The 14,943-nt window shown below is 42.8% G+C and overlaps 1 protein-coding gene across 4 annotated transcripts in view; it reads left to right on the forward strand.

Annotated features, from left to right (window-relative positions):
- Window positions 1-14,943, forward strand: part of Tbc1d2b (TBC1 domain family member 2B) — an 83,234-nt gene that overhangs the window by 38,872 nt on the left and 29,419 nt on the right. For all 4 annotated transcript variants that reach the window (XM_019206816.2, XM_033756018.1, XM_010619491.3 and 1 more), the window contains 6 exons: window positions 2,849-3,078; window positions 3,735-4,118; window positions 7,257-7,367; window positions 8,336-8,529; window positions 9,526-10,020; window positions 12,810-12,927. In XM_019206816.2, coding sequence (XP_019062361.1) covers window positions 2,849-3,078; window positions 3,735-4,118; window positions 7,257-7,367; window positions 8,336-8,529; window positions 9,526-10,020; window positions 12,810-12,927 — 1,532 coding nt within the window. The remainder of the gene's footprint in view (window positions 1-2,848; window positions 3,079-3,734; window positions 4,119-7,256; window positions 7,368-8,335; window positions 8,530-9,525; window positions 10,021-12,809; window positions 12,928-14,943) is intronic.

Consider the following 14,943-nt stretch of genomic DNA (forward strand, 5'->3'; position numbering starts at 1 on the left):
AGAGTGCCACTAAGCTACATCCCTGGCCCCACAGAACGGTTATTTTAAAGTAATGTCTAGACAGCCATCCATTGTATTTGTAAATACTTTAGTAGGTATTTCTATTTTAAAATTTTACTTATTTTTTTGGTGGCAGTGGGGACATTTGCACTGAAGTACACTGTCAGACATTTTTATTTTTTTGAGATAGAGTCTTGCTAAGTTGGGCTCAAAACTTGCAATTCTTCTGCCTCAGCATCCTTTTTTTTTTTTTTTTTTTTTTTGTACCAGGGATCGAACTCAGGACCTTGTGCTTGCAAGGCAGGTGGAACCACTGAGCTAAATCCCCAGCCCCTGCCTCAGCATCCCAGAGTGCTGAGATTGCAAGTGTGTGCCTCAATATTTGGATTTTTTTTTTTTTTTTTTGGTACTGGGGATTGAACTCAGGTCCTTGTGCTTGTGAAGCAGGCGGCAGAACCACTGAGCTGAATCCCTGTCCCTATACTTGGATTTTAATAGCTGTCTCTAAGAGATAATGACTCTTCAAAAGAACTGTAAATACAGCTTCATTATTACACCTAAAAGAAGTTATAATAAATACTTAATATGACCTAATTCCCAAACTTTCTTAAATAATCTCTTATTAAATAATTGTAATGTATTTATTTTTATTTTTATTGGTACATGTTTGTGTTGTAGTGCATAATGATTGTTTTTCATTGTAGGGAATTGGTACATGTATATAGAACATTTTAATTCTTTCTACTTATGGTTCCCTTCCTCTCCCTCCCTTAAATGTCTCCTGATAGTTTATTCAAATGAGGATCAAAACAAAGCCCACAAATTGCATTTAATAACAGGTCTTCTCACCTTTCTTGTTTTGTTTTTTGTTTTGTTTCTGATGGGGGGATTGAACCTAGGATCTCACTCATGGTAGGCTCTACCACTGAACTACCTCTCCAGTTCTCTTAAAAGTTGTTTTGAGACAAGATTTCCCAAAGTTGCCAGGCTGGCCTTGAACTTGTGAGCTTCCTCCCTCAGCCTCCCGGGTAGCTGGATTACAGTTGTATGTCACCACACCAGGCTTCTTAAGCTTCTCTTGTCTAAACACCTTGCTGTCTTTTTCCCTTCCTTTCTCCTGTCTTATGTGCTCAGAAATCCAGTGGTGTTATTGAAGAATTTCCTACCTCTGGGTTTTGCTGGAGAGCTCATTTAACTCTTCTGTCCTTTCCTTTCCTTCATACTACAGTTCCACTTGAAGCTTGGCCACATTCAAGATTGACTTTTAAAAAAATTGTGGTAGGAATATATTTTTTGTTGACTTGGGGTGCTGTGTACATCCTGTTGCACATATTTGAGGCAACAACATGTCTGTTTTTTTTCTCTTCCACTATTACAGTTGATTGTGGTTAGGAGCGACAGATTGATTCATTCATAAAATTTTCCATCAGTCTTTTGTATAATGCTGTTAACAATCTAGATGCATTGATTTATTAAGAGAATGTTAATGTTTTAAACGTAAGATTATAGTAAATAACTTTGAAGTTCTGCTATATGCTTGATTCTAGGATGGGCCACCAGAAGTCAGGATTTAGGGAAGTCTTCACTGGGAGACTGCTGTGATTTCTTTGAGAAGGGGCTTTCCTGTGTCCCAGGGATCATGGTGTGAATGTGAATGCTGGGTCTGAGGAAATGGTATATGCTGCAGCCAGGTTGAGTCTACTTGGTTGTTCAATGGTATGGTGTAGTAGCCAGCTGGAGTACCCAGGATGGGGCCACTGTAACCCGGAGCAGCTTTCTGGAAGGGAGGAATGTGGACGGGAAGTTTATTAAGCATGTGACTTCTAGTGGAAACTGAGGGAAATAGAAATGTAAACTGGGGGTCTCAGCGCCTGAGGAGAGATGAAGAGCTCTCAGCACTCCCTGGAGAGCCTTTCTTCACTGCTGACAGCTGGCTCTGCTTCTGCCCACCCTGGTCCCCTTGAGAGGGCACTTGTATGAGTGGTGGGCATTTCTGTAGCTGCCCCAAGAGTCAGCCTGCTGACTTGTTGTCCATGTTATTTGCGGGAAGTATTCCTCTGCCCAAATCTGAAATGTTTAGCTTGATGAACTGTCATAGAGCCAGCACAAAATGAAACCAGTGCTCACTCAGGTGCTAGCTGTCCTCTCTTCTTTTAGCCTCTGCCTGCCCGCAGGGGCCACTGTGCTGCTCCAGACAGTGGAGGGGTTTTCCTGCTTCCCAGCTTTGTGTGACTTGAACTTGTATAGCATATACCCTTTATTGTCTGTTGTCTGTGTCTTGAGTATATAGTTGAAGCCATCTGCATTAAAATGTATTCAAACCCTGTGATTTTTTTTTGTTTGTTTGTTTTTGTTTTTTGGGGTTTTTTTGGTACCAGGGATCGAACTCTGGTCCCTGTGCTTGCAAAGCAGGTGTTGGAACCACTGAGCTAAATCCCAGGCCCCTGTGATATTTTAAAGTATCAATTTTAAAGAAAAAATGGGCAAAGTTACATTTTAAAATAGGTATACACAATAAAAAAGCACATATAGGTTTTATTTATTTTTCTTTTTATTACCAATTAGTAAAATAGGAAGCTGAAATCCTGTGTCTTAGTTTTCTTTTAAAGTGATCATGTGGTGGGTGTCCAGGGAGGGATCCCACAGAGGCATCATCCCTGGTTTGCGGCATGTTGGTTTTTCTCGAGAACAAGTGGGGGCAGAGGGGCATCTCAGCTCACCAGCATTCTGTGGGTGATGACTATACACTCATGGCGGTGCTTTATGAGGATGCTTTACTATTTTTTTTGTACTTTCCAGAAAGGTGATTTGGCCAGCTCTTAGAAAAGCAAGTTTTGTTTTTGTGTAGGAGTATCTGGCTCGGGATTCCCCTTTGATTTTGGACGTAACCCCTACAAAGGGAAGCGCCCTTTGAAAGACATCATTGGGTCATACAAGAATCGGCACAGCAGTGCAGACCCTTCCAGCGAGGGGATGTCGGCCACTGGCAGTGTCAGGCTGGCCTCTGAGATGCAGCTGCAGGTTCAGAGCCAGCAAGAGGAGCTGCAGCGGCTGAAGAAAGACCTGACCAGCCAGAAGGTAATCATCTTCAGACTCCTGCCTTACCCATCTCTTCAGTTCCCACCTCCAGGAGAGCAGCCCATTCATGTTCCATTTCCCAGAAGCGCCTTTCTCTGCAGCTTCACACTGCCATGGCGACCTTTCTGGGCACTGCTGTTCTGCCCAGTGGTTTGTCCAGAGAAGTTTGATTGACACGGCAGGGATAACCCCTAAAGGAGGTTGCAGGATGGTGCTGTCTGCACTCTGGCCAGCTCTACGCTGAGTTTGGTGTTCTTTAAACACAGTATTAGCCCAGAGTTTTGTAACGGTTGTTTAAAACTTTCCACATCCTGTGAAACGGTAGTTTCTTTCTGAGCCAATCAGACCTGATTACAACTAATTGCTTGGCAGTTCAGTGAATCTTAGAATGCAGATTCTCTCATCTTGATTAATACTTGCCAGGACCATTGCTAATGACTGTATGCATGCCCATTATTTCCTGTTTCCTATCATTGTTCTCTACAGGCAGTCTTCATGGAGTAAATACTTTTCCTCTTTAGTTTTTGTCTTTCAAGGAGTTTCCAGTAAAGTTTCTTTGTTTCCTAAGTCTAGCAATTGTTCCTCCTGGTGCCATCATAATTTCTGCCCTTTCCTTCCCACTTTCCCCCTCACCTCAACCTCTTCTTGGCTCCCAGGAGCTGGTTCGGCTGCTGCAACAGACAGTCCGGTCTTCCCAGTATGACAAGTATTTCACGAGTGGCCGGTTCTGCGAAGGGGTCCCTGGGGCTACACTGGAGCTGCTCCACCAAAAGGATGATCAGATTTTGGGCCTCAGCAGCCAACTGGAGCGGCTGAGCCTGGAGAAGGAGAGTCTGCAGCAGGAAGTGAGGACCCTGAAGAGCACAGTGGGCGAGCTCAATGAGCGGCTAGGAATGCTGATGGAGACCATCCAGGCCAAGGACGAGGTCATCATCAAGCTCAGCGAGGGCGAGGGCAGTGTGCCTTCCCCCTCTTCGGTGCCGGGCTCCCCCCTGGCTGCCCCAGCCAGCAAGGACCAGCTGGAGTTGGACAGGCTGAAAGTAAGAGAAGGGCACGGATTGTGGTTACAGGGACAGGGATCCCAAACTGGTACCTCCACCGAGATCACCCTAGAAGTCCTGGTCTCTGTGAGCTCATTGGGTGAGACAGAAAACACTGTTCCTGTTTTTGTCTTTGTGTTTGACAAGTATAACAGGACTTACTGTCAATTACTAATTTTCTCAGTAGCTCTCCTGGGAAATGTGAATGCTGTTGCCACTTCTTGAAGCAGGTTCAGATCTCTTCCTCTCGTGCTTTCAGGCTCCTCATTATCCCACAGACCTTATGGAAATGGTCACTTGTTCCTTCTATGTGTGACACACACACGCGCACACACACACACACACACACTTACACTTACACTTGCACAGCCTCCTATAGGGCCTGACAGGCCTGGAGCAGGAGCCTCATTCCCTTAACTGGTGAGGGGTGAGCCAGGGGTGGACCCCAGCTCTGTTGGGTCTGGCAGGAGTCTGCACCTTGTATCCCAGGTGGAAGGGAGACAGAGCTTCCCTTCCAGCATATCCATCTGTGGCCCCTACTGGGTGAGAAGCAGTGATTTTTCTGGTCCCAACCTAGGGTGCTGACAGCAGATGCTGTTGGAACACCCAGCACTGTGGAAGGCAGGGGAAGTTGGACTCTCATGCCTGCTGAGAAGTCTCATCATGCAGGGCATAGAGCGGAATGGCCTTGGGCTGCTGTTGGGCCATAGAGAGGGTCATCAAGTCCTTCTGCCACCATCTGAGACTGTTGGAGAGGTTTGAGGCGGACAGATGTCTCCTAGGGCATCAGAGCCCAATTGCCAGCCTCACTGAACCCAACATGTTCTCCACCTGGCTGCCTGCTTCTCGTGAGTGACTGCTCCAAGCGTGTTTGCTCCCAGTGGAGTTTGTCCTTGAAGGGCAAAGGATTACTACTGTTGAAGTCATTGGTGAGCACATGCTTCAACCCCTCCACCTTCATGCACTGCAGCAGATTGGATGAGTGATGAGCAGGTTAGGCACCTCGAAGGTCATTCCAAAACAGAGCTAAGAACGTTGTAGTGATAGCAGCATTGTTGGAATGTATAGATGGCCTCCCATAGTGACCGTCTCTTAGTGACAGCACCTTTGGTTGTGTGAGGCATAGGATTTGTTAATGAGAAAACCAAAACAACCACAAAACCCCCAACCTCATTACTTTATACTTACATTTACTATAAAATAGCCTTTCTTATAAAAGATGTCTTGATTAGTTCTGCCAGTAGAAGTTGGTTTTCTTTATATATGTAACCTTGACTGTTCTGACCCTAATCATATGTCCCATCAGAAGTGTTCATTTTGCAGACACATCTGTGTTCACAGAAGATGGAGACTATGCCAGAGACAGGGTTTCCAGGCCATGGTGAGCTGTACCTGGCAAGAAAGAGGTGTGGGTCACATTTCCCTGGGAGCTGAGCCAGGTGCATGGTGAGGGTCCCTCCCTTTTGGAGAACATTAATGGGGTGAATCAGGGTGGACTCTTCCTTCCATTTCCTTTTTGTGGCATAATAGTTGGGATGGTTTAGGGTCAATAATGAAATATTTTCCCCAAACATTTCTCAACCATTTTAAAGCCTTTGGCTCCAAAATTTCTCAACTATGAAGTTCAGTGGGTACAGCTTGTGAAGAGGCAGTGGTTGCCAGATGGGTTCCAGGTGGGATGCACGAGTTCTCCCTTGGTCAAGACCTTGGGTTTTGTGTTCCTCTGCCCTGTGGACCTAGTGCACACCTCCTGTGCAGTGCTGGAAGGCTTGAGAGAGGAGGACTTTGATGATGTCGTGACACCGTGTCCTCCTTTTCCAGGGCTGAACTACATGGTTGAAGAGGAAGTATTGAATTCTTTTTTGACCTCACATCTAAAATGACTAGGTGGAAATAACATGTACATAATTTTCATATGTAAATATAACATTTTAATGTAAACAAAATCTGTTAAAATACTTTGAATGCATTTTTAGTTATCGTTTTGTTTTTTTAAATTGCTGTTCCTAGCCAGTTTTCTTGCTTTTCAGTGGATGTGGCCTATAAAGATTTCTGGTCCTTTGGATTTTACTCTTTTTTTTTGTGCCTGAAAATGGTTGCTTTTTACTTGTGGGGTACTAGGAGGTGGGGACAAAATATTGGTCCCTTCTTTTTTTCAGTGCTGAGGATAATCAAAGGTCTTATGTGTGCAAGGCAAGTGCTCATCACTGAGCTACTCCCCAGCCCTGTTGTACTTTGCTTTAAGCTTTTCCATAAGTATGAACTTTTTGTGTAATTTTTGTTTTGGGTACCAGGGATCAAACTCAGGTCCTTGCACTTGTGAAGCAGGTGGTGGAACCACTGAGCTAAATCCCCAGCCCTTTTGTGTAATTTTTAGTTAAGGGCTTTGTATATGTTTATAACCCTTTTTTTCTTTAACAAAGTACATAAGTAAAAATGAGACTTGAGAGAATATGTTCAGCTTCTCTAGTTCAAAAAAAAAGAATGAAAAATGAGAACCAAGACCTGTCATGTAAAGGTACAAGATCCCAATGATGAATGTAACTGTACTGTGTACCTAAAATGTACCAATAAACTCAATGAGAAAAAAAAAGAATGTAAAATATCACTCTTTGGGGCCGGGGATTTAGCTCAGTGGTTCCGCTGCCTGCCTCACAAATGCAAGGACCGGAGTTCAATCCCTGGTACCAAAAAAAAAAAAGTACTAAAATATCACTCTTTTTTTTTTTGGTACCAAGGATTGAACTTGGGTGCTTGCTCTTGCAAGGCAGGCCACTGAACCACTGAGCTAATCCCCTGCCCTAAAATATCACTCTTTGTACCACCTCAATGAAAATGAATAGGTAAAATAGTTGCAGAGATTTAGGAAGTAAGCATTCTTCATTTCAACTCTCATCAGTTGAGAAAAATCACCACCATCAAGTCATCATTTCTTCTGTCTTTTTTGTTACAGCAGCAGTACCTGCCTTCATTCTGCTGCCACAGATGTCCAGGAAGATTAACTCAAACATTTGTTAACAACTTCCAGGTCCTTAGAACTGATCCCGACTGTTTAGAGACTGTTTGTTGAGGCAGCAAACCCGATCACATAGTCATTATCCAACCAGTGTGAACTGATGGGATTTCTTCCCCCTACAGGATAATTTACAAGGGTACAAGGCCCAAAATAAATTTCTAAATAAGGAAATTTTGGAACTCTCAGCTCTACGAAGAAATGCAGAAAGGAGAGAGAGAGATCTGATGGCCAAGGTGGGTCCATATTGGAAGTATTCTTATTATCTGGTGAAAGGGAAGGCTAGAAAACCACATTTAAATGGATGTGCTTTAAAAGCAGTTCTCCTGCCGTGCTTAGAGAAAGATGACTTGATTCAAAATATATTAAAATATGTATAGTACATAGAGCCATGTACTTTGTTGTTGGTGAAGACAGAGAAAGGCCCATAGATGTGGCTTTTATCATACATATGCATTTTAAATGGACTTTTTTTTGAGCAAAATTTTGTACAATTATAGATTCCCCAAATTAAGAGTATTTAGATTTTTGTTAACACATTTCATATCTGTGGAAGTCTGGTGTTGAGGATACTGCCTCCTCTTGAAACCACTGGGTTGTTTTGAGAGTCAGAGATGATTATGGCTGAAAAGGACTTTGCAGAGTATGAAGGGACCACAAATACTGCAGTTGTAACTGAATTATAATCAAATGACACTTGCCTGTGGCTGCTCTATATACCTTGTGTAATTTTTTGAGCAAATCTAAAGCATCTATCCAAATCTTAATCCTTGTGTGCTTTCCAGATGTGTTTAATTTTTCTGATCAGGTGGCAGATGGGAGCTCGTTCTGAGTCACAGTGTCTTAAGATAAGTGGCCTGGCATAGGTTGACCAGTTATGGTCCATGTGGTTGGTGCACCAGCTTGACCTCAGTGTTGGCATCTGGAGTCTGCTGCTCACTCCAGCCCTGTGCAAGTGTGTGACATGCGTTGGCACTCAGACCTCTGGTTATCAGCGCCCCTTCTGTGCCAGACCTTGAGGAGGGAGCTATGTTAAACATAACAGTTGGCCAGTGGCACACATTAATGTTGCCTTTGTTACTATCAGTCTCTGGCTGACTTCCTGATAGTCTTAGGTTTGTCATTGATCAGTTGTATGAGCCACATGAGGGGAGGCTTTTTCTGTATCTTGTCTGGATAAGGTAACCTCCCACTTGTTCTAAAGTATTCCAGCCTGGAAGCCAAGCTCTGCCAGATAGAAAGCAAATATTTGATATTGCTTCAAGAAATGAAGACCCCAGTGTGCTCAGAAGAGCAGGGACCCACCCGGGAAGTCATTGCCCAGTTGCTGGAGGATGCGCTGCAGGTTGAGAGTCAGGAGCAACCTGAGCAAGCCTTTGTGAAGCCTCATCTAGTCAGGTAAAAATGCCAGCAACTGTTGGGGGGTACACCCTGTTCCTGAAGTCCCTTCAGCAGAATACCTGTTCACAGAGGACTTCACACAACTCTTGTGTCTCATTTGATGCAAATGACAGTGCTGCTGGGTCAGCACAATAGATGACACAGTCATTTCCCTTGTCATCAAGGGATAGATCTGGGGATCAGATCTCATGAATCGTGTCAGTCACCCTGCTTCCAGACCATGTCTTCTTCAGGAGGAGCCAGTGTTCCAAAGAGTAAGGACCTTTTTTAGGGACATAGCTGTACCCACAGAGGATTCAGAAAGAAAGAGGCCCCATAGAGGAGAACTGGGCTTTCTTTGTAAGGGAAATCTGCTTAGGTAATCTGTTCATCCCTAATACTTTACAAATATTTTCTTCTTTGTCTTTTGCTTTTTTTTTGGTACCAGGGATCGAACTGAGGACTTTATGCTCACAAGGCAGGCACAGTGCCACTGAGCTAAATCCCAGGCCTTTCACCTTTTAAAATGATGTCTCTGTCAGGCATGGTGGCATATGCCAATAATCCCAGCACTTGGGAGACTGAGGCAGGAGGATAGCTGAAAGCTCAAAGCCAGCCTGGGTTACATAGTGAGTTCAGGGGCAGCCTAAACTGCATAGCTAGACCCTGTCATCTTTTGAGGCATAAATTTAATCACTTGTATATGTATGATATATAAACACACATACACGTTGATGTTGCCATGTTTATCAGTCTTGTTTTTGTGATATTACCTATATTTTCTTCGTGTTTTTTTCATTCAATATTTTAAGCCATCTGAAATTGATTTTTTTCCACCTAGATGGCAGCTATCCCTGTTTTTTGAGAGGCTCACTGTTTGCTTGCTGGTTTGAAATGCCTGGTCGTATATATATAGATATATACATGGATGTGGATTGGTTTCTCGGTTCTCTACTCTGTTATATTATTTTTTTGCAAAGATCATTTTAATTTTCATTTTTGTTTTGTCAACAGTGAGTATGATATCTATGGGTTCAGGACTGTGCCTGATGATGACGAGGAGGAAAAGTTGGTTGCTAAGGTCCGAGCCTTGGACCTGAAGACTCTGTACCTTACAGAGAATCAGGAAGTTTCCACTGGGGTCAAGTGGGAAAACTACTTTGCCAGCACAGTAAACAGGGAGATGGTGTGCTCTCCAGAACTGAAGACCCTCATCCGTTCAGGCATCCCCCATGAGCACCGCTCTAAGGTGTGGAAGTGGTGTGTGGACCTCCACACAAGGAAGTTTAAGGATGGTGTGGAGCCAGGCTATTTCCAGGCCTTGCTGCAGAAGGCCCTGGAGAAGCAGAACCCAGCCTCTAAGCAGATTGAGCTGGACTTGCTTCGGACACTGCCCAACAACAAGCACTACTCCTGCCCCACCTCTGAGGGCATCCAGAAGCTGCGCAATGTCCTGCTTGCCTTTTCCTGGCGGAACCCGGATATTGGCTACTGCCAAGGGCTGAACAGGTGGGCATCAGCCACAGCATGCTCCCAGGTACCATTCAAAGAATTGTGGGCACCAAGCACTGCCTCATAGTTCTTTCCCTTCCTGTGTAATCAAGAGAAGCCATTGTTTTAGGGAAAAAAAGCAATTACAGCAAGCTAGTTTTATTGAGCAGCTGTCCCAAGCTCAGGAATAATAGAAACAAGTGTGCTTCCAGAAAGTATTACGAACACAGAAGTTGGAGTGGGAATGTAGTTCCATGGTAAAGTGCACCAGGGCCTGGGTTCAGTCCCTAACACCCAGAAAAAAGAACATGAAATCAAATTCAGTTGAATCAGTTTGGAATCTCATTCTTTCTTGTTCTTTCACTCTTGGATTTTGAGCGAAGTTTGATTTCATTGGTTGATAATGCACGGAGTGAAAACTTAACGGCCACTCCTTATATATACAGGACCCTTGTGAATTAGGAAGTTGCCTTAAACAGTGCTTCAGCTTCTTTAAATCCAGCTCTTGAAAGACCTAACCTTGCTTTTTTTTTTTTTGTACCGGGGATCAAACTTGAGACCTTGTACATCCAAGGCAGGGGGCAGAACCACTGAGCTAAATTCCCAGCGCTAACCTTGCTTTTTTTAGACTGGCCTCTCTCAACATGTCTTCCATACTTCCCTGAACAGGGTATGTAGAAGCCACTGGCTTGTCATTAATGATGTAGCTCAATGGTGGTGAACCTACAGCATGTGTGCCGCAGCAGGCTGTTTGTATCATTGAAAGCTCTAAAAGGTTTGCCATCAGTGATCTAGCTTTTAGGTCTGAGCTATGCTGGGCCAGAATGAGGCCTCTGCACTTTGGGACAGGGTGTTGGGTGCTGGAGACGGCTTCCTGCTTCTGATCCTGAGTCTGACCTTACCTGGCTGATCTACCTTCTTCTGTTTCTGCCTCCTGCTGCGTTGTACTTTGCACTTGTATTTCTTTGTGGGAGTGATGTAAGTAAGCAAGCTTATTGGAAATATAAAGAATGAAGACACTCTGTTTATGTACTTGAGGAATCCCCTGTAAGCCAAGTGCATGAGCTTGAGTTTTGAATGCTGATGTTTATCCTGGATGCATAGAGACCTTTATGCTCCTGGTCATGCCAGGTGCTGACCTCGGCGTAAAGGCTGTCTATTTGCATTGGAAATGAGAGTATTACAGGAGGCAAGGTTTCAGACTGCACTGTTTCTTGGATAAGATCCAAGTGAAACCAGATGATTTCCAGGAAGCCCTTGCTTGTGGTGGTGAGAACAGGGTGGCTCTCTGTGCCCTTGGAAAGTAAAGGGAGTTTAGCTGTTCCTAGACAGTCTCCGTTTTAAAAAGAAAAAGCCTGTAAGTAGGCTACTCCTTAATAAAGCAGTCTTGTTTCACGTAAAGCTACAATTCACATATTATTCTCAGGTCTAAAACTAACTGGAAGGTGACAGTCTCTGAAATTAAGGGGCCCCATTTGGGGGTGCGGTAGTCATGGAAGCAGATCTTTGTCCATAAGGGATGCTTCCAGATAAAGCTTTTTCTCTGCACCTCCATCCCCACTGGAAAAAGGTCTTAATTTTAACTTTTACTGGATGTTTTTCTTCAGAATGTTTGGTTCATGTCCGTGCCTTCTGAATACCCAGAACTTCCGTAGAACTTAAGCCTTTCTAGATTATTCAGGCCTCTTGTCTTTAGCATCATCAGTTCATTTAAGTGATATCCTCAAAGGCTCTTTTGACTATGGACTCTGCTGTCTTTCTGACATCCTTGGGTGATATGGATATGGATATGTGCTTTTGTGAAATGCTTTTCTCCATCTGTCATTTGTCATTTTTGCACTGTCTACCCCTTTCATGATGACTGGAGTCGTCCTTCCCACCTAGCTCAGGTTTTTTTTCTTTTAATTTGCGATGAGTACATTATAACTTTAAGCAGTGGGGAGCAGATTGTGCGAAAGGACATCAGGTTTTCCTATGAGTAATGCATGTAGGCTTAATGTAACACACAGGCAGGAAGTGGATTTCAGCTAAGTAGAAAGGGCATTTTTCTCGCCTTTGCCCCAGTGTCTACTTGGAGCCAAACTTGGGGATATTGAACAAGTAGTCTCTTGGTTAGTGACAGTGTGTAATAGCTGGACCCAAATTCCCATTATGAAGAATGTAGCAGTTGGTACAGTCTCCTTTCTCAGGACCCCAGCTGCCTTCCAGATGTGGTTGTCTGAGAACCTCTCAGCGGGGTTCCTTTGTCTGTGGTCCCTTTAATTCTTCCACTGTAGAAGCAGGATAGGTGGAGTCTGGAAAGTTGTTTTTGAAACCATCTGGTTCTCTTTATTGTTTACATCTACATCTGGTTTTTTTTGTGTGTGTGTGCATAGAAGGAGTAGTGGAGCTTTTTGAACAAGAAGTCAAAGAATAGCTGCATTAGTAAAATCTTAGAATGAAAACTTTTTTTAAAAAATGAGGCTGGTAAGGGGCTGGGGATTTAGCTCAGTGGTGCCGCTGCCTCCCTCCGAAGTGCAAGGTCCCCAGTTCGATCCCTGGTACAAAAACAAACAAACAAACAAAAAAAACAGGCCGGTCAGTCATTGGGAAACAGTTTCTTTTAACAAAAAACAAAAACCAAATGAAAGAGCAAGGGAAAAGTAGCTTTGCTTCTCAAATTTTAGGAAGTGCCTCACTTGTTCAGCAATGCGTACTTACTCTTTGTTGGACAGCTATAGTTTGACCAGAGGAGAGAATATGGCCCAGCAGATGTCTCAGTGAAGATTGACACAGGACTGGCACTGACCCTCCTCTCTTGCTTGTAGGTTGGTGGCAGTGGCCCTCCTGTACCTGGAACAAGAAGATGCTTTCTGGTGCCTGGTTACCATTGTGGAAGTTTTCATGCCTCGAGACTATTACACAAAGACTCTTCTAGGATCCCAGGTACTTGGTGTATGTGTATGTGTGTGTGCATGGGCACATATGTGTTTGTTTTATAGAATAGTGAGACTGATTTTGGGGAGTTGGTACATATATATGAGAGCTCTTGACCATTTTTAATTGCTTTGCTTCCTTCCTTCCCTCTCCCCCATTTCCTTTCCCATTTCTAGTAATTTACTTTCTAGGTGTCTGTCTGTCTTTCTGTCTGTCTATATATCTTAACTCAACCTAACCCAACCTAACCTAACCTATCTTTCTTTATTTTTTAGCTTTTTCATATAAGAGAAAACGTGATATTTAACTTTCTGAGTTGAGCTTATTTTGCTTAGCGTGATGTTGATTTCTATCCACTCTCCTGCAAATGACGTGATTTCATTCCTCCTCGTGGCTGAATAATATTCTGTTGTGTGTATGTATATACCCACCACATTTTCTTTATCCACAGCTTAGCTATATTGAATTGCATTGCAATAAGCATGTGTATATGTAGGATTGTTATAGTATAATGTCTTTGATTCTTTCAGGAATGTATGCAGGAGAGGTATAACTAAGTTAGACAGTATTTTTGTTTTTAGTTTTTAGTGGAATCTCCATGCTGATTTCCATGGTGGCTGTACTAGTTTACATTCCCACCAGTAATGTAGAATGCTCCTTTTTACCCCATCCTGGTCAGTAGTCATTACTTTTTGTGTTAGTGATAGCCATTCTGACTGGGCTAAGAATGACTCTCACAGTTGTTTTGATTTTCATTTCTCCAATGGCCAAAGATTTTGTACATTTTTTTTGGTGTACTTGTTGGCCACTTTTACTACTTCTTTTTAGAAGTATTGGTTCAGTTCATTTGACCATTTTTGATTGGGTCGTTTGTTTTTTGGTCGGTTAATTTTTTGAGTTCTTTACATATTCTAGAGATTTAGCTCAGTGGTTCTGCTGCCTACCTGCCTTACAAACCCAAGGACCTGAGTTCGATCCCTGGTACCAAAACAAAGAAAAGTAGCTAGCAAAACTTTTTTTTTCCTGTTGTATAGGTTATCTCTTCACTGTTGTGCAAAAGCTTTTAATTTGACATAATCCATTTTATTGATTCTTGATACAGAATTATTTCCTGTGCTTTTGGATTTCTATTCAGGAAGTCTTTGTGCCTGTGGCTTCAAGTATTTCCCTTATATTATCTTCCAGTAATTTCAACTTATTTGGTTTTCTGTCTAGGTCTTTGATCTGTTTTGATTTGATTTTAGCACGGGGTGAGGGATAGAGATCTAGTTTTGATCTTTTGCAAGTGGAATGCAGTTTTCCCACACTATCTGTTAAAGAAGCTGTCTTTTCTCCATTGCATGTTTTTGGCCCCTTTGTCAATAATCAAATGGCTGTAGGTACATGGACTTGTTTCTGTGTCTTCCCTTCTACTCCATAGTCTACATGTCTATTTTTATATCAGTACCATATGGTTTTGTTACTATAGATTTGTAGTAGAACTTGAAATTCCGTATTGTGGTGTCTCCCAGCTTTGCTCTTTTTGCTCAAGATTTCTTTGGCTACTCTGGGTCTTTTCTGATTCCATATGCATTTTAAGGTTGTTTTTTCTAGTTAATGTTGGTCTTTTTTTTTTTATTGAGTTTATTGGTACATTTAGGGATACAGTACAGTTACATTCATTGTTGGGATCATGTACCTTTACATGGCAAGTCTTGATTCTCATTTTTTTCCCCTTACCTCTGCCCTCCCTTCACCCCCTCCTCCCCTCCCCATCTACAAACACTTTATTTTCATCTTTTCATTCTCTCACATTTTTTTCTTTTCCCTTTTTGTTCTTCCCCTACGTATCACACCTTCCCTACACCTTTAGCTCCTTTCCTCCCATTTCTAAATGTCAGTAATCTTATTAGAATCTTATGCATTGTTGCAGAATATTCACACCAGGGAAACTATTCGGTATTTACACATGTGGGACTTATTTATTTCACTTAGGAGTATATCTTCAATATGTATCCATTTTCCTATGAATGAATCTATTCTCTC

The sequence above is a fragment of the Fukomys damarensis genome, unplaced genomic scaffold (genome assembly GCF_012274545.1).
Source record: "Fukomys damarensis isolate Sample0158 unplaced genomic scaffold, DMR_v1.0_HiC HiC_scaffold_25, whole genome shotgun sequence".
NCBI lineage: Eukaryota > Metazoa > Chordata > Mammalia > Rodentia > Bathyergidae > Fukomys > Fukomys damarensis.